This window comes from Ictidomys tridecemlineatus, chromosome 5, assembly GCF_052094955.1.
Source record: "Ictidomys tridecemlineatus isolate mIctTri1 chromosome 5, mIctTri1.hap1, whole genome shotgun sequence".
Lineage (NCBI taxonomy): Eukaryota > Metazoa > Chordata > Mammalia > Rodentia > Sciuridae > Ictidomys > Ictidomys tridecemlineatus.
This window is the reverse complement of record NC_135481.1, coordinates 112,198,841-112,218,201: the sequence shown is the minus strand read 5'-3', so window position 1 is coordinate 112,218,201 and position 19,361 is coordinate 112,198,841. Positions and strand designations below refer to the sequence as shown.

At 47.7% G+C, this 19,361-nt stretch overlaps 1 protein-coding gene across 3 annotated transcripts in view; it reads left to right on the top strand.

Annotated features, from left to right (window-relative positions):
* The first annotated feature begins 423 nt into the window (after positions 1 to 423).
* The window catches only part of Fbln5 (fibulin 5), a 73,688-nt gene continuing 54,750 nt past the window's right edge, over positions 424 to 19,361 (top strand). The window contains exons 1-4 of one of the 3 annotated variants that reach the window (XM_078050729.1): positions 424 to 1,050; positions 5,004 to 5,061; positions 7,547 to 7,598; positions 10,436 to 10,690. In XM_078050729.1, coding sequence (XP_077906855.1) covers positions 1,034 to 1,050; positions 5,004 to 5,061; positions 7,547 to 7,598; positions 10,436 to 10,690 — 382 coding nt within the window. In that variant the 5' untranslated portion in view covers positions 424 to 1,033. Of the gene's footprint in view, positions 1,051 to 1,423; positions 1,577 to 5,003; positions 5,062 to 7,546; positions 7,599 to 10,435; positions 10,691 to 19,361 lie in introns of those variants that run through there. The other 2 variants (XM_078050728.1, XM_078050727.1) reach the window with 2 other exon arrangements.

The window sequence follows — 19,361 nt, the reverse complement described above, 5'->3', positions numbered from 1 at the left end:
GTCTTTCCTAGAGTGTTCTTGGTTCAATTTCATTTAATGAAAAGGTTCCAAATTTCGAAAAAAAAAAAAGAAAGAAAAAAATAGTTTGACACCTCCACTACAGGACTTGGGTGTTGTTCGTCATCCCGCTTTCCCCCACTCCTCTTTTGCAAAACACCTTTCCACTTGTCAGAGTCACTTTCAAGCCAAGGGACACTTTTTAATTAAAGCCAGAAAATGCCAGAAGGAATCCAGGGACGAGGACCCGGGAAAAAAACGGTGTCCTGGTTACGGTGGGAGCCTGAAGTGAGCATCCGCGGGATTCCAGCCTCCTCCTCTTCCCCACCCCCTGCCACCCTTCGCCCCAAACCTCGGCTTCATAGATTCTGGTTTCCCCATCAATTCTACGTTTCTCGTCCCTGCAATTGCCAGTGTCGTGAGCGCAAGTCACTCTTGTCCCAGCGCGATCGCGTCCCTGAGGGTCCTGGTGCCACGCCGCCCAGCCGGGCGCGCCACCCCCTCCCGCGCGCGCCCCGCCCCGGGTGGGAAGCCGAGGCCTCCGCGGCCCACGCCCCTGCACTTGCCCGCCCTTCGCCTCCAGCCGAGGTGCTCGCAGCCGAGCGCGGCCGGGACCGGGCTCTCCTCCCAGCGCCGAGCCCTTGGCCCTGGCAGACGCCCCAAGATTGTTGTGAGGAGTCTAGCCAGTTGGTGAGCGCTGTAATCTGAACCAGCTGTGTCCAGACTGAGGCCCCATTTGCATTGTTTAACATACTTAGAAAATGAAGTGTTCATTTTTAACATTCCTCCTCCAATTGGTTTAATGCTGAATTACTGAAGAGGGCTAAGCGAAACCAGGTGCCTGCTCCGAGGGCTCTCCAGTGGCTCGGAGCACCCAGGCTGTCCCCCTGCCCTCTCCATCACTCGCTGGGCCCCTCTGGAATAAAATCCCCGCGAGTCCCCCCGGCCCAGCGCAGCCGCCGCGCAGAACTCCTCCGAGGGTCCCGCCTGGGAGCTTTCTCTCCCGCTTCGCCTCTTCTCCCCGCGCATCTTGGACATGCCAGGATTTAAAAGGTGAGGTTCTCGGCGCCGGGCTTTCTTTCTCCAGGGTCTGGAAACCTTACTGAAAACCTGATGGGTGGAAAATGGCTGTGGCGGAGATTCAGGCTGTGTCAGGGTATTGGAAAAGGCATTAGCCAGTGATGCAATGATATTGTTAATTATAAAAAGCTGCGCCTCTGTAATTTCCATCTTGAAGCCTTCGTTTGGGAGTGGGGACTTTCTCACAGTTTCAGAAGTCAGCCTCAGAGAGAGAGGTCTGCAAAAAGCTCAGTGCTTAATTTCTTCGTTCTTTTCTGTAAGGGCGGCAAATTGGTGCGCAGTTTTTTGTTTTTTAATATCCTATATATCTTTTAAACTTGGGAGAGCGATTCCTAGTTCCCTTAGCCATTGTTTTGCTGCCTCGGCTGTTGGACAAGCAAAATCGACTGGCTGAACATCGTGGGCTGAATTTGCTCTATGTCTGTGTGGGATCCACAAAGGGCATGGGACCCAGAAGTTTTGAACCAATGAAAAGTGGGGACAGCAGACAGAGATACATGTAAGCAAATGTTTTGTTATTCTTTGCGGAAATTGCAATTCCAGTCAAGTAAATCCTTAAGTCTTGCAGAACTTTATCTACATGACATCTGCACAGTGTTTCTCTGGCCAACTCTTGAAAACTTAGCTGTTTTGCATAAATTAACCTTGTATGTGTGTGTTAGTGTGTGTGTTTGCATGCTGAAAACGGAGCTGTGATAATGTCATCCTGGCTTGGGACCAGCAGTTCAATGACAGGCAGTCCTGACATTCCCTTGGTCTCACAGCTTTCCTCATATTTTAGGATGGGGCACAAAATGGGTGGACCCACCTGATTTTTGAAAGTTCCTGGGACCAGTTTGGGCATTTATTCTTTTTCTCTTTCCAGCATTAACTATGGTTAGTTCATTTTTTTTTTTGGCGTTTTCCTAGGGTTTTTTTCATGACAAGGTGCAGCTATTTGTGACGCTGTGGGAGCAGCAGTGCTTGGGTACTGTTTCATTTTGGAAACCCTCTTCATTAGCCTGGAGCTTATTTGGCCCCCAGGACCCAGCTGTGGCTCTTTGGTGTTGGACCTTCCCAGTGCTGCCTCCAGCCAAAGGGAATGGAGAGCAGGAGTAGGGGAGAGGCGGGGTTAGCACGCCTTTTCCACTAGCTCTTGAAGTTCACTGCATGCAGTCAGCCTGTTCTGTCTCCAACATAAACGAGACAGGATTTTATAACCACCCGAAAGGAAACTTCATGTGAAGAAACAGGAAAACATTGAAATTCATAATATACAGACTGGAAAATAAATTTGTTATTGTTCTTTCATTCCTTCCAGATATAAATCTGGCTATTGCAAATATCAAAAAGCCCTAGGATTTGGCTCTGTACTTTATAAGGTCAGAACTGTCTCCAGTGTTCTAGAACCTGGCTGACACAGGCTCTTAGGTGAAATAAAAATTTGTGGCTGCTCAGGATCTTTATTCTTTGGATTGGGGACAAGATGAAGGAAGTGGGCTTGCATTTAGTACCATATTGGGACTCTGTTCTTTCTGGATGTCACCTTAACTCTGGCCGTCTGAGCACCCAGAGTTGCTGCTTCACATGAACCATATGTCGAGGATGTGGGTGAGCTTTGTAATCTATCCAGCACTCGTTCTGTTAAGGGAGGGATTACATAGTGGTGATGTACTTGGGCAGTAACAGATCACCAAATCCAGCCAGGTCCCAGGTCCACTGTCCTAGAAGATGGCTTCGAGATCAGTCCCTTAGGGAAGTCTTCCCTGACCTTCCCGCCCCTCTCCCAGCCTGGCTTCATGGCACCCAGTGCATATTTCTGTCAGTGCTCTTACCAGTGGATTCCTGTAGATCCCCAATCAGCTCACCTGGGGAGCAACCAGGTCACAGTTTTGTAGCTCCTCTGCCTAGTGTGCTTGCTGCAGGCAGTAGTTGCTCAGACAAATCGCTATTCGAACAGAATAATGATAGTCCTTAATAAAGCTGTGCATTTGCATGGATTCTATATTCCATGTAACCATTTGAAGTAGCCCGTTCAGTAGTGTTCTGAGCATTCACTGTACCGTGCAGCCAGACTCCAGAACTCTTTTCATTTTGCAGGCTGAGACTCTACCCATTAGCAATAATTTCCTCTTTCCACTTCTCCTGGCCCCTGGCAACTACCATCCATCTACCTACTTTTCTCTATGCATTTGGCAACTCTAGGTACCTCATGTAAGTGGAATTGTATAGTATTTGTCTTTTTTTTCTTAATGAGTGGCATATTTTGCTTAATGTCCTCAAGGTTTGCCTATGTTGTATTGCGTTTCAGAATTTCCTTCCCTTTTAAGTCTGAATAATATTCCCTTGTGTGTGCATGAATGTTCACATGTGTACACATGTATGTACACATACATATACCTATCTACATTTTGCTTAGCCATTCATCTGCCATGGACATTTGAATTGTGCCCACTTTTTGGCTATTGTGAGTAATGCTGCTGTGAGCATCCGTGTGCAAGTGTCTGTTGAATCCTTGCTTTTAGTTCTTTTGCGTGTGTACCCAGGAGTAGAGTTGCTGCATAATGTGGTAGTTTTTGTTTAATTTGGGGTGGAACTATCACACTCTTTTCCACAGTGGCTGCACCATTTCTCCAACACTGCACAGGGTTTCAATTTCCCTGTATTCTTGCTCTTACTTGTTATTTTTAGTTGTTTTCTTTTTTTCCTAATAACCATCTTAATGGGTGTGAAGTGATACAGACAGGTTTTGGGGGGGTTTTGTTGGTTGTTTGTTTGTACTAGGGATTGAACCCAGGGATACTTAACCATTGAGCAACATTCCCAACCCTTTTTATTTTTTAATTTGAGACAGGGACTTGCTAAGTTGCTTAGGACCTTGCTAAATTGCTGAGGTTGCCTTTGAACTTGTGATTCTCCTGCTTCAGCCTCCTGAATCCCTGGGATTACAGGCATGTGCCACTGCACCCAGCTCAGACTTTTAAGCCACATTGGTGATCACAGTTTTATCAGAAAAAAGCTTGTGGCCTAGAGATGTAGCTCAGTAGTAGAGCACTTACCTAGCCTGTACAAGGCCCTGGGTTCAAGCCCCAGCACTGTAAAAAGAAAAAAGAAAGAAGGAAAGAAAAAAGCAAAGCTTGGGAGTGATGAAGGGTCAGACTGCAGGTAGGCACTGAGGTTTTGTGGCTTGTGGGTGACAGCATTGACTTGACCCATGGTTTCTGAGCTCTTCCCCTTTGTCCCCCAGTCCTTCTTCCACGGGGGCCTGCTGGTGTGGCAGTTCCTGCAGCTCACACTGTGGGGCCGGCACTGGGGGACTGGATCATCAAGCCATTTGTTGACCAGGGGGACTCTCATGTGTGTGGACCAAGGGCTCAAAGCTGTGATTAGGTGACTTCTGTGACCCCTTTCTTTAGTGGAACTCAAAGTACCTTGCGTTCCCACTTTGCTCTCCTTCCGTTGTGGTCTGTGGGCATCATGGCTTATGACGGCTTATTGACTACGTAGCTAGTTCAGAATGAGACGTTCAAAACTCAACTGGTCAATGCACTGTGAATCTCACAGTAACTATTTTTTTTTTAAACTTACTTTTTTTTTTTTTTTTGGAAGCAGCAAAACTCTTTATTAAGAAAGTGTGATCTAGGGACAGTAGGAAAGCGCTTGCCTACCATGTACAAGACCCTGGGTTCCATCTCCAGCACCTCACACACAATAACCGTGTGACCAACTTATTATCCTGAGACACGAAGCAAGTGGAGGAGGCCAACTTCTATTTGGGGCGGTCAGGGTATCTGGAAGCCTCCTTGGCCTCTCCAGAGGGTGTCCCTTCTCCCCCATATGAGCACTTGGAGAAGTCACCATCATAACATCAGGGGAGTGGGAGACCCACAGTCCCTTTGGACCCACTTATATCTTGGGATTTACATGCAGTTTCTCTCCTTCCATAGGATACTCACTGTTACCATCCTCCTGGCTCTCTGTCTTCCATGTCCTGGGAATGCACAGGTAAGATTTTTTTTTTAAAGTTTTCCAGAAATGTATTAAAAAAATCTAGGGTGAGGGAGTCCTAGGGTGAGGGAGTCCTAGGGTGAGGGAGTCCTAGGGTGAGGGAGTCCTAGGGTGAGGGAGTCCAGTCATGCATTTTAGAATCCTGGACGAAGGTGGTGGGAGAGAGTTCTCACTGACCTAACTGGAGCTCTTCACTGTATTGAGATTGTAGCTGGGACCCAGAGAAGCTGCCATTGGCCCCAGGAATTAGTTTCTAAGAGGCAGGGCTGGGATTAGAGCTCAGAATCCTGACTCCCCCGTCTAAGAATTGGATCACCTCAATTATGTCCCTCAGAGAGCCTCCTTATCTTCCATGTCAAAACCTGCAATGGGCCTAGTGCTTCAGGAGGATTGTGCCCTGGGGGTCCCACCTGTAGCCTGAGGGTCCGCATGTGCCTCCATTTTTGCATCCTCCTGGGGGAGGCTAGAGGAGGAGTGGAGGTTAAGCACAGTGTTATCCCCATGCGCAGTGTTAGGTGATTCAGCCCCAAACCTGGGAGAGCACCCTTATGCTGGACCCCTGGGAGGAATGAGGAGCGGGCAGGTGAGGGTAGGTCAGGGTGAGGGGCCGGGAGAAGTCATGGGAGGGAGAGACCCAGGTGTGTCAGCCCTTGAGCAATGTGAGCAGATCCCTTTTAAAAACTCAGAGTTACCCTTGTGTCTCTGGCTCAGGAAAGCAATGAGAGAAGCCCCCATCTGGAAGCAGTGCAGAGGGGCTGCGGGCAGGGAGGACAATATTTTTCCCTTTCATATTCATATTTGAAGCAGGGCTAGGTGTGTAGCTCAGTGGTAAAGTGTTTGCCTCAAATGCACCACAAACAAAAAGAGAAGTTTTTTTGCACCAACAAAAAAGAAGAATTTGAATTGGGTTCACTGGGGATGAGGAGAGTCTTGGGGAAAAGTACAAAGAATTTTAAATCTCGAAGGGACCTTGGAGTCTTCTAATGCAGCCTCGTGGGGCATAGACAGAGACACGTAGGCCCAGAGAGGACAGTAATCAGAGGACTCTATTTACTATGGCTTAGGAACTTTTCATACATTAAAATATTTACTCTTTACAAACGCTTGGAAGTAAGTAGAATCATTCTCATTTTCCAGATGCGGAAAGTGGGGCACAGAAAATTTGTGCAGCGAGTTGGGTCTAGAGTGAGGATTTGAAGCTGCGTAGAACAGCAGAGTTGAGCCCCGCAGCACTGAGCTGAGAGCAGGCTGGAACCCCGGCTCCCGAGCTCCCTAGCACAGCCTCCTGGCTCCTCTGTTCTACTTCCTTTGACCTGAGGCCTTGGGATACCTAACTCTCCAGGAGCATAGGCCAAACCCGTCACCCACAAGTCAACTACAGCTCAGGGAAGCCTGACCCCTGAAACTGGAGGGCAGGCCTGGGGTGGGAGCTCCCACAGTCAAACTCTTGCCCCCTTGGTTTATCCCTGTAAAATATCAGGCTTTGGGGGTTTCCTGCAGGACCCTCTGACTCTCTGCCCCAATCCTTTTTTGTTTGTTTGTTTTCCAAGTGCATAAAGTTGTAGCTTAAGTTGTATATCAAACCCATGACCCTCGGGGATTGTAGAGCTATATTTCTTTCTAGTAGCATTGATGTGTGTAATTCCTTTGCTGAGACTGAAATGGAGGAATTCTCCAAACCCTACTTTTCTTAGAAAACGGATCACATTTGCCATGTCGCATTTATTATCTATCTGTCCAGGACTGAGAATTAGGAAGAGGATTTCACAGGTGACAAAGAATTTATGTTGGACTCTGGGAAGTAGAGGTTAAACAGCACCTAAAAAAAGAGTTGTTGCCCTTAAAAAACAATTTGAGTCCTGTCCAGGAAGGGGGTGAAGGCAGGGCATGCTGTCTCACACATATCAGATGTGAGCTTTATTGCTCTTCATAGCTAGAGCATCGAAAAGCCCAGGGTTATGAAGAGATGGTGCAGGGAGTTTAAAAATAAGGCTAAGTATAGGGTGGTCACACCTGTAATCCCAGCGACTCTGGAGGCTGAGGCAGGTTTGCTAAATCGAGGCCAGCCTCAGCAGCTTAGTGAGACCCTGTCTCAGAATAAAATATAAAAAGAACTGGGGGTGGAGCTTGTGGCCAAGTGCTCCCAAGTTCAATCTCTGGTCCAAAAAAAAAAAGCAATGTTAAAATATAAAATGATTATAAGTGGTTATGATGCAGGTGTTGGTGTCGTGAATGTCTTTCTTCTTAGATCTATTTCCCAAACACTCTGCAATGCATATTTTTCATAGTTAAAAAAAAAAAAAGTGAGGAGCTGGGGTTGTGGCTCGGTGGTAGAGCACTTGCCTAGCATGTGTGAGGCCCTGGGTTCGATTCTCAGCACCGCAGATAAACAAATAAATAAATAAATAAATAAAAGTTCATCAATAACTAAAAAAAAAAAAAAAGAAATGAAATGACTTTGTCCGTTTCTTCCTTCCTGCAGCAGCAGTGCACCAACGGCTTTGACCTGGATCGCCAGACAGGACAGTGTTTAGGTAGGTGTCACTGCAGACCCCTCACCTGGGTGGGAACCTTTGGTAACAGATCAATTGCAGGCCCGTTTTCTTTCTCAGATGTTGTTGGCAATTGTCAAACCTTTGTTTGCCTTGCCATGGAAGAACATGGTGGCAGGAAATGATGGAGGTCAGCGACGCCCTTTTATTAGTTGCTTTCTTGGTGTCGAGCCCCGGTGGAGCACTGTGAGAGCTCAAAGAACTGGGCTCTGTCCTCCGAGAACTTTTCTATCCATTTTGGTTTCCCAGGGCAGCGGTAATGAGGGACCACCACGGTGGCTGCTAAGATTGCAAAAATTTATGATCTCAGCGTTCCACCTGGGAAAAGCCCAACATTGATCTACCGGGCTACAAAGTACCACCAGGGCTCAAGGGGTTCCCTATTTCCTTACTCATGAGGTTGTTGGCAGGATTCACTTTCTTGTGGCTGTAGGACGGAGGTATTGCTTCCTGGCTGGCTGTTAGCTGAGGGCCTTTGTGGCTTCTAGAAGCTGCCCTGACTCCTTGGCTTGTGGCTCCCTCCTCCATCCTCAAAAGTCAGCACGTGGCATCCACTGCCTCTCATTCTGCTGCCTTTTCTGTTGTAGCATCTCTCTGACCAGTTCTTCTACTTTCAAGAACTCATGTGATTCCACTGAGTCCCCCATAATCCAGGATAAGCTCCCCATTGGCAGGTTAGCTGATTAGTAATCTTAATTCCGTCTGCTACTTTAATTCCCGTTTGCCACATAACCTAGCACATTCCCAGGTTCCAAGGTTTAGGACGAGGCCCTTCCAGGGGATGCTTCTTTAGCAGACCGTCTAGTGTCTAGACCGTCTAGACAGACTGAGAACATTGAGATAGGTTAGTGGAATAAAATAGTGAGATAGGTTATGGAGACAAAAGCAACAGACCATGCAAAAAGAGAGGGTGACTGTGTGTGGCTCACAAAGAGTGGTGGAGTCCCATTGGAAATGGGTATTGATGGGTGAATAGGATCTGCGAGATGGCATTCCAGGGGGAAGGAGCAGCTTAAGACAGGGCCTGGGGGGGAAGGACATTCCCAGTGTAGAACAGCGTGCTGTGAATGGAGAACAGGCTGCATGAGAAGAATAAGGCAGCCCCTGTCCTGCCTTTCCCCTACCTACCGTGTGCAGAGTTTGGCTTATATTTAACTTGGCCAAATCGTGTGTCTTCCCTGAGCTCACGTTGGCTAACCAGTGCACAGCTTGAAAGAGGTTGAGGATGGAGGAATAAAACCTGCCCTGGGAAATCTAGGCTTATACTTGGATTTAAAGAGCCACACTTGGATTTAACGGTGTTCCAAGGGACAAAGAGGGAGCAGCAGCCCTCTTTTAGGGCCCACCTGTTTTAACTGTTGCATGCTGAGCCTCAGCATTCCCCCTTCCTGAGGTGAGAGTTGGCACAGGATTCTCAGGTGGGATGGTGGGGCAAGCTGTCAGAGTCTAGCCTCTGGTCCCATGTGGAGCAGATTCCAAAGCTGGTGACAGGGCCCAGCCTGTGGAAGCAGAGTCCAGGTATTCCCTGTCCTCTCCATAGTAAGGCTGATTTAAGAAAACCCTCTCTCCCTTTCTAGGAATGGCAAGCTGAGCACCAGCCTGGCTGGGAGTGGGCCCTGTTTACTGCACAATGGGAGCTGACTTCAACATAAGGCTGGGCTTGGGTGCAGTGACTCATGCCTGTAATCCCAGCAACTTGGGAGGCTGGGGCAGGAGGGTCGCAAGTTCAAAGCCAGCCTTAGCAACTTAGTGAGGCCCTAACAACTTAGAAAACCCTGTCTCTAAATAAAAAATAAAAAGGGCTGGGAATGTGGCTCAGTGGTTAAGCACCTCTGGGTTCAATCCCTGGGACAAATAGATAGATACATAGATAGTTAAATAAATAAATAAATAAATAAAACCAAGACTGAGCTTTCTTGGCCTGTCACAAGCTCTCAGCCAAGACTTGTCTTTCTTTTTATTTTTGTTACTAATGTGCTGAGTCTGGCCTTGAGCTTAGGATCCTCCATCCTCAGCCTCCGGAGTTCCTGGGATTATAGGTGTGCGCCACTACACCTGGAGTCAAACCTGGTCTTTCTTCATGCAAACCTCTTTCTCTCCTGCTTGTCTGTTATGTGGAATAGAAGTGGGGACAATTCACTGGCTTATCCCCATGATTTCAGAGTGTAATGTGTGCTGACGAGATTACCTAACATGTTTTTACATCCACAGATAAACACTATTCTAATGGTTATATTTTTATTTTTACTGTTACCTTCTTCATTTTTAAAAATATTTTTTAGATGTTTGTGGACTTTACTTTTATTCATTTTTTATTTGTGGTGCTAAGAATTGAACCCAGTGCCTCACATGCTAGGCAAGCTCTCTACCACTGAGCTACAACCCCAGTCCTTTACTGTTACCTTCTGTTTGTGTTAATTGAGAGAGTTTTTTTTTTTTAAATTTCTGTAAGCATGTAGAATTTTAAAAAGAAATTTGAGTTTCAAATGGGGGTTCATTTAAAGGAAAGTCTGAAGGCAGTGCTAGTATAGGTTTTTGTGGATATGGTTGAAATCATGATCTGATTCAATCCAGCCAGCAATTGGGAGCATGTGCCTGCAAAGAGAGCTGGGGAGATACGTTTGGGTTTTTTTGCATCAAGCTTGGTACAAAGCTGTGCTTAAATATGCACTGTGAGGTCTGAGGATGCAGCTCAGAGGTAGAGCGTCTGCTTATCATGTATGAGGCCCTGAATTCAATCCCCAGCAATGCAAAACTAAAACAAAAATTCCACTGTGGAGGGGGGTTACTAATGCTTGGCCTTTCTGTGGCCTTTGCAGATATTGATGAATGCCGGACCATCCCCGAGGCCTGCCGAGGCGACATGATGTGTGTCAACCAGAATGGCGGGTATTTATGCATCCCCCGAACAAACCCGGTGTACCGAGGGCCCTACTCGAATCCCTATTCGACCCCCTACTCGGGTCCCTACCCAGCGGCTGCCCCACCGGTATCAGCTTCAAACTACCCCACGATTTCGAGGCCTCCCGTGTGCCGCTTTGGATACCAGATGGACGAAGGCAACCAGTGTGTGGGTGAGTGGTCGCGTCTCTCCATTCTCTCCGTTACGCCTTCCTGAAGGCACCGTCTGCCTGCAGTGAGTCCATCCCGGGGGCATTGGCCGCCATGCAAAGTTCTCGTACAACAGTGGCCTGTTCCACAGACTCGGCTTATTCCAGCAGCCTGTGTCTCTGGGTCCTGTCCCTGGGGAGCTCAGCCTGGCTGGCTTCACAGTTTTCCAGACAGCCAGTTTCTTTTTTCTTTTTCCTCCCTGCCTTTCTCCCTTCCTTCCTATTTCCTATATATTTTAAGGTCAAGCTCATATTTTCTCAACTAAATAACAAATATATTTGTTCAACCTTAGTAAGTGAATCCCAGAGAGTTCTAGAAAGGGCCAGAACTCTGATGGACTCCTACAGTAGAAGTCCTGAGGGATAACACACCACCTGTTCTGGGAAGAAAGTGGGTTCCTTGGGTGGCACAAAGGTTCCTGTGGCCTGAGGAAGCCTCACTAATGGGAACTCTGGGAGGAAGTGGACGCGTATGCCAGGAGCCCCAGGGGAGTTGGCCAGGGTGTGACCAGTGCCCCACAGAGTCTCAGGTGTATTGGTCAGTGCGGCCTTGGAGGAGTTATCTGGAATGTTCCCTGGTCCCCTTGGCTGTGGTCAGTCTAAAATCTTGTAACTTCCTCGGGCTTTGGGAGGTGGACTGTAGTGAAGGCTCCAACTTGTTGGATCATGCGCTCATCTGTCACCTCTTTTTGACCCTGGACCCCTGTTATAGGCACATTTATCAATGACAGACATACTTGTTATACCTTATGGTTTGAGAACTAAAAAGCACATGCAAGACATAGAACACATGAAAGAATGTGATAAAAATAAATGTGAGTTGAACTTCTAATAGTTCCTCCCTATGCCCTCAAACTGTGGGAAATCATTAGTCTCCTTCATGAGATCTGTGTTGGTTTCAGGGCTCTGGAGGGTTGGGCTGAGCCCAATCATTAGACTGTGTTGATGAATTTATAATGTCCTCAGTGCGCCCATGTGAATGACGGTGCTTGGCCATTTGAATACAGGTAAGTATTGTGCAAACAAGCACCCTTCAGAGCTCCAAGGGAAAATTAAATTTACCTGAACCCAAACTTCTGCATTTTTACTGGTCTCCAAGGGCATGGTATGTGAGAGAGAGGGCAGAGGTGCAGGTGGAGGGGAGAGGGAGGTGAGCTTGACCTTGAGGAGTCGAGTGTGTGAAGGGCAGGAGTGTGGGGACATGGTCAGCTGGCACTCTTCAGCCTTGGTGGAGAAGGTGGCTCCCTACTTACTTCCAACATGCAACAGAGCAAGAGACCATCCTAACCGGAAGGGACTTTTCAACAACCTTTAATTCCAGTCTCTCCGTTTTATGGGAAGACGAACATGGACTCCAGCAAGTTAGAACGTGAGTCCAGCTGCTCTGACCACCAGTCTGCAGCTTCCTGACTAGATGATAGGACCTTTCCCATCGGTGGAAAAGAAATGGTCCCAAAGACAAGCAGAGAGAGACAGTGGGGGAGGGGATGCTGCTCTTCCAGAAGGACGTCACTGGGGCCACATCTGCAGAGTCACCAGCCCCTGCATGTGTGCAGGTGGAGGAGAGGAAGCGGGGCGGACACTTTCTGGACCCTCCAGCTTTGGGGGTAGTCGTGGGGCAGGCAGTTCTGGTTTATGTGTTGGGCCATCCCACCAACCCGCTTTCTGTTCTGGGGCTCTCAGGAATGTCCGCCTGCCTCCCACACACCTCCTCCCAGGGTTCCAAGGCCCCGGACAATGAGCACGTGGCTGGGCCACCTATTCATCTCCTGGTCCCTGTGACGTCATACCATTGGTGGCTCGGAACCTGTCACACGGGAGATGCAGAGCCTTCATAATGGCCCTTTTGTAAGAAGAATACAATCTAGGAACCCTAGTGAGGACTGGCACCAGGCCCATCCATTTCCAGAAAGTTCAGCATTATGTATTCATAAGTCCCGAGTTCTTTCTGACTTCCCTGCACTCCACCCCACGGTTTCCTGGTTTACAGAGGGCTTTCAAACCAGCCCACTGAGGTCCCTCTGAGCATTGTAAGAGGTGGCGTCAGGGGGCCAAGAGCCGGAGAAGGGTGGGAAGGAAAGTTCTCTCTATCAGCTCTTCCTTCCAGGACTGGATGGGAGAGAGGAGGCCTGGGAACAGGCTGGAAGATGATGAAAGGAGATTGTGGGGGAAAGACAACGAGGGTTGTCCAGAATTGTCACTGTCCAGAGAGAGAAACTGTGGAAGAAGCAATGGACCAGCAACTGGGAAGTTGGGAGAACCAGGAAACATTTCTGGAGCCTTGTTTGCTCTTGGAGAGGAGGGTATCTCCAGAGGAATCTTCTCTTTATCTTGACAAAAATAATAAATAGCAACAGCAATAGCAGCCCCAGTAAGACGCTGACACATACATGCACAGTCTTCGTGTCCAGGATCCTCAGAACCAATGCACTGTGTCCTCAGAACCACCGAGGACTCTCTCACACACCATGCCCTTGGAGACTAGGAAATCAAAGCGCACAGAAGTTAAGAAACCTACATAAGGTCACCCAGTGAGTAAGGGGCTGAGCCTGGATCTGAACCTGGTCAGGCTCTGGGTGAGAAAACGGAGGCTCAGTGGAGTAAAATCTCATTCAAGGGCACTCACAGAGCCAGTACTGAAGCCAGAATTAACAGCAAGATTTTTGCTTTTTTTTTTTTTCATGAAAATTTTTGTTCTGTTAAGACTGGACAAAAGTAGTGAGAATCTAATGAACATTTACCTATTTACCACCCAAGTTCAGTGGTGATCCACATAAGCACAATTTCCTTTCTTCTTTACCTTCCACTTAGTGCTTCAATTTAAAGCAGATACCAGACACCGTATCATTCCATCCTTAACTATTCCAGAATTATCTCTACAGGATAAAAGATTCTTTACAAAAATATCTTAAAGACTCCCTCAAAACCCACAATACCATTACCACTCCTAGGCAAGCTGGCAGTCACCCCTTTTCATCCTTAAACATCGGGGTGGTGGGCAGATTTCCCTGGTTGTCTCACTGATGTCTTTATCCTTTTGACTTGATCAAATCAGACCCCAAATCCACCGGGGTCCTTGTTGCTAAGTCTCTGGATATTGTCCCCTCTGCCTGCTCCCCTGCCACGTCCTTGTTGAGGACACCAGTTGTTGTCTGGAGTATCTCCTACAGTGGGGTTTGGCTAAGGGTGCTCTTGAGATGGTCTGTAAATGATCTAATCTATTTCTGCACCCCTTATTTTTCTGTAAGCTGGTAACAGGCCGAGAAACTCCATCCAACCCAGTTGAGTGTTTGGTGAACATTTCTAGGCAGGGTTCTTGGTCTCTTGCCTTTACCATTCCTGGGTTTCTTCTCATAAAGTATGAGAGAGTCTGCAGTGAGGAAGCAGAAGGACATCCTCTCCCTCTGGCTCACTTTTGCTAAATTTCAAACCCACTTTAAAAAAACAGGGCTCACTCTACTGCCCTGTGTCCACAGTAGAGTGAGCCCTATTCCCACAAGTCCTGCAGGTTAGGCAGAGCCCTGGGTCCCCATGTCTCAAGGTTTGCTTCTTTTTTTTTGCAGGGGGGATGGGTACCCGGAATTAAACTCAGGGGCCCTCGACCACTGAGCCCCATCCCCAGCCCTATTTTGTATTTTATTTGGAGAAGGGTCTCACTGAGTTGCTTAGCACCTCACTGTTGCTGAGGCTGGCTTTGAACTCACGATCCTTCTGCCTCAGCCTCTGGAGCCGCTGGGATTACAGGCATGTGCCACCGCCCCCAGCTAGAAGTTTCCTTCTTGATTTTGTTGTTTTGGGTTTCACTTTGGAGATAACTAGACCCTGATCCTTCTAGAGCAAAGTTTGACCTCAGGTTCGAGTCCCCACGCCCCCAGACACAAAAGTGGGTCACTTGTGACATGTTTGCAAACAGGAAACAGTGACCCAAGAATCCCAATCCATAAGCCAAGAACATTTTGTATCATTAAGGAAAATGGTATCTTGGCTTGAGGGTGCTCAACGCTACAAGAGCGATGGGATTCAAGGCTGGTTGGAATGTCTCCCTCGCATTTTCAACCCTTAGGAGATCTGGTGACCAGATTCTCCCACTGGGAAGCCAGACAGGCATGACTAACTGGCAAGAAGGAAAGGGCCGCAGGAGGGAAGTGTCACCAACCAGGACGCAGATAAAGGCAAAAGCCAAAACACACAGAGTCCTGGGCTGGCTGCATAGCCATCTGGGAGCAGGACAGCGAGGGCTCAGCGCGTTCATGTGGAAGGTCCGAGAGTTGGAAGTTGTTTCTGAGCCTGGGATGCCTCAGATTTGAATCTGCACTCAGAATCCTTCCTCTTCTAATACGCCCCCCCCCCCCCAGACCCAGTCCTGAGTGGCTGCCTCTCGTCCCTGCCTGCTTATCCCCTCTGGGGCTCAGCTGTCATCTCTCTGGGTGGACATTCCAAGTCCTGGCTCTGCTAACCAGCTTGGCTCAGGGGCAGACCTCGGCACTCCCCCAGGAAGGCCCATGAGCTGCTTTGCAGCTAAGGAAGCAAGCAGCCTTTTTGCTAGAGCCGGGCCTCAGCAGGGACTGAAGAGATTCCTTTGGCCATTTGCAAAATTTCAAGCAGTATCTTTATTTTCCCATTTGGTCTGAAAATGTGTTGTCGTTGTTGTTGATCAGGGCGTCCAAGCAGGCTGGGGGTAACACACACAGATCCTTTGGAAGATGGTTGGAGTCAGTCTGAGGCTTTCTCTAGGGTTATTTTTCCTGACAGACAGCCAATATTTAGTCAATGGATATTTATACAACACCTCGATGGTGGCAGGCCCTGGCCTAGGCACAAAGAGGGATGCCGTAGTGCTCTCTTAAGAGCTGTGGTCAAGGAAGGCCGTATGGTACAATCTAAGGTGGCACTAAATTCCTAAGATGGCACCAGAGGAGGAAGAGACGGGAAGGCTCCTGGGGTGGAGGGGCCTGGAACTTGGAAGTCAGGTCTTGAGTCTGACCTTGGTTTGGTTGCTTCCTCCCTATTAAGACCTGGGGCTGTGTTTCTTTATCTGTGAAATGGGTATAACATTGCCTCACAGGTAATGCAAGAAAACGCTTTGCCCAGTGTCTGCAGGGAATCACCCAGGAAATGCTAACTGGAAGGATTCTCGGAGGAGGCCGCTGTGATCTTGAGATGACAACATGGAAAGATTCATAGGGTCTGACAATGTCCTGGTGGCCAAATGTTTTAAAACCTTTAAAATGACCTAAAACGGAGCTGAGAACATACCCACCTTTGCAGCACCCCCACTCCTGGCCCCCCAAGCCTTGAGGAGAATTCGCTCAGAATCTGCTTCCAAGATGCCAGTAAAGCGTGGGTTTATTTAAGTTGGGAAACAAATCCATGGGAAGTTGGTCCAATGTGGCATTTGTTCTGAGTGGATAAGACAAAGCCAAGAGCCCGTAGAAACCTCAGGCCCCGTGGGGTAGGGCTGTGGTTAGACGAAGAAGGGAAGAACAGGCCTCCACTTTTCTTCTTTCCATATTCTCTGTCCTGGCTTCCAGCTTGAGCTGTAACTTGAAACCCAAGCATCAGGCTCACCCCTGAGGAGAGAGCACGGAGCCCCAGGGTTGGTTTTTTAAGCTGTTGAGGTCTCTGCAACCCAGCAGGCCCCAGAGGAAACGGGACCCCGGCCTGAGACAGGGGCTCAATTGTCCTTGGGCTGGGCCTGGCAGGCTTGGGTGGCCAACCTTCTTGCTTCAGGGTTTCCTGTCGTGGGCTGGGATGTGAGCAGTGGCTCACCCTCTCTTAACCTCCGTTTTTTCATCTGTAAACAGGGCTAACACTGCTGACCTCCATGCGATCATGGTGAGGGCTTCACAGATTAGTTATTCGCCTTATTGTTTCCCTTCTTTCCCTCATCCCATTAGGACGTCTCCTACTCCTGTTATTCTGCCTCTTTCGAAGCCCTAGTCCTGTTCTTCTGGTGTCTATTCTTTCCCCCAGGAAGTGGCTTAAACAGGGCCTGTCTTGCAGGGGTCGAGGGTTGGAGTCTTGCATACTTGGGCAGCAGCAGTTGAAATCAGTCTGTGTTTCCAAGGAGCACTCAGCAGAGAAAGGACTCCAGGAAGTTGACCAAGAGGAAATGCAGATTCCCACTGGAGGGGTCTGGGGTCCCAGGCTCTGCGTTTCTCACAGCTCCCAACCGACAGGATGCTCTTGGTCCAGGGATCACACTTAGAGTTCAAGACCTTAGTCTGTCCATATATCATCAGGTAGGACTGCGTTTAACGAGAGGTAGAAACGTTGTTTTTAAATGTAATTCCTGTATTGCTTGAATTTGTTGGAAGAATGTATTACTTTTGTTTAAAAAACAAAAACCCAAAAGGAATTATTTTAAACCTAAGCAGAGGCAGCATGCTGAAGTGGTAAAGGGAACAGATAAAACAGGTGTAGAAACTGCCCTTTGATTCTAGGTTTGCTGTTTACTAGCTGTGTGTCATTATGAAAGTCACTTGGTCTCTCTGGCCTAAGTAGTCTTATCTATAAAAAGAAGTGATAGTATTATATGAGGGTTCTTAATCTGGGTTCTGTAGATATAATTCAGGGGGTTTATTTTCATATTTTCCCCATTAACTTTGAACTGAAATTTCGCATCACTGTTCATTATATTGGCAACTGCCCTAGGACTCTCAGTAGGAACCGTGATAGTATCAACAGAGAGCCAGATAATTTACCTATCACACTGTATGAATTATTTTGAAATATCATTCATGCTTATCACTACCTCGAAATTATAGAAAATGGTTAGGTCTGCTGCCTAATCTTGTGATTGAATTTACTGAAGAAATGTATGTATGTCTATATGTGTGCACATATATATATATATATATATATATATATATATATATATATATACACATATATATATATATATAGAGAGAGAGAGAGAAATATAATCACACATGTATACTATATCACACATTTGCTTTCTAAGATATTTTGATAGCTGTCTCTCCCTAGAGTAGGTTTCCTTTGTAACCTATGAATTTTACTTCACACTCTTGAGAACATCATTCTGAGTGTGTGTGGGCGTCTGTCCATGGGCTTCATCTATCTGCAAGGCACGTTCATGGCACACACACAAAATTTCCTGGACCAGGTGATTTTTCAAGTTCCCCTTCAGCACCAGAATGTTCTACTACACTAAATCTTCCCAGTCTTTAGGGGACATCATTTTTGTGTGCAGACAGTCTGGATTTTCTGGTAACTCCTCCTCACCTGGATTGCTCAGGCCGAGTGGCTCAGCCCATCTGCTCCATGACGTCTTCAGCTGGGTCCACGCCAACTCTCCCTTCACGAGACAGGCCCTCCCGCCCCAGCTGCAGCTGACTGCACTCACTAACACTGGCCCGTGGTGAGGCCGCTGCACTGACTGGTCTCGGTGCTGGGTGGAGTCCACTGGGGAAGTGCCTTTGTGGCGTGGGCCACTGCCCGGTGCCCAGCATGGGAACTTTCTCAATGAACTGCAGGTTTCTCCTGGCTCCCATCTTGTGTGCCTCTTCTAATTATATTCCACTCTGGAATTAGTGAGTTGCTTGTGAAAAGCAGGGGGTGTCGTGAGAGGAGGGGTGGAAGGTGGGTCTTTAGACCGCAGGACCTTTCAGTTCTGCCTCTGATGATTCTGGAAAAGTGGACGCATTACCAGGTCTGCAGAGAGTGCCTGTTGGAGTCAAGAGGGCCCTCTCCTTCCAGGGTGTGAATAGCCTCAGACACCAGAGCGGTGCCCAGTAGCCTATTTAGCCACGTGTTATTTAAATTAGTGGGAAGTGCATGGTATGATGCTTCTTAAAGAGGATCAATGCTTCTTTTTTATTTTTAATTTTTTAGGGATGAGGGTCTTGCTATATGTTGTCTAGGATGGTCCTGAATTCCTGGGCTCAAGTGATCCTCCTACCTCCGACTCCCAAGTAGCTGAGACCTATAGGGGTGCCACCATGTCTGGCTTCAGGCAGCGGACCTAACGTTTTCTACGATTTTGAGGTAGTGATAAGCATGAAGGATATTTCAAAATAATTCATACAATGTGGTATGTAAATGATCTGGCTCTCTTGTTGATACTATCACGGTTCCTACTGAGAGTCCTAGGGCAGTTGCCAACATAATGAACAGTGATGCGAAATTTCAGTTCGATAAGGGTCAGGACGTGCTGAAGCAGAGGCTGGGATTGGGGCTTCTCTTTTGCTGCTGAGGTTCATTGCAGATTTCTTTTCAAATACACACACACACACACACACACACACACATATATCTCAATCTCTCTCTCACACACATATATTTAAGTTGCAGATGGACACAATATCTTTATTCATTTATTTTTATGTGATGCTGAGTATTGAACCTAGTGCCTTATATGTGTGAGTCAGGTGCTCCGCCACCGAGCTATACCACCCCAGCCCCCCAAACATCATTTTGCCATTCGCGGAGTGAATACACCACTGGCGAGCTCTAGAGTCAAATCACTCAAATATGTTCTGAACATGAATTTGTAGCTTCTGTACCGATGCTCCACGGCTCTGCTCCTGCTTGTGTGAATGGTGCCCTCAGGGTACCTGTGACCCCGCTGGCACCCCAGCCATGATGCTAGAAACAGTAAATTAGGAGCTAT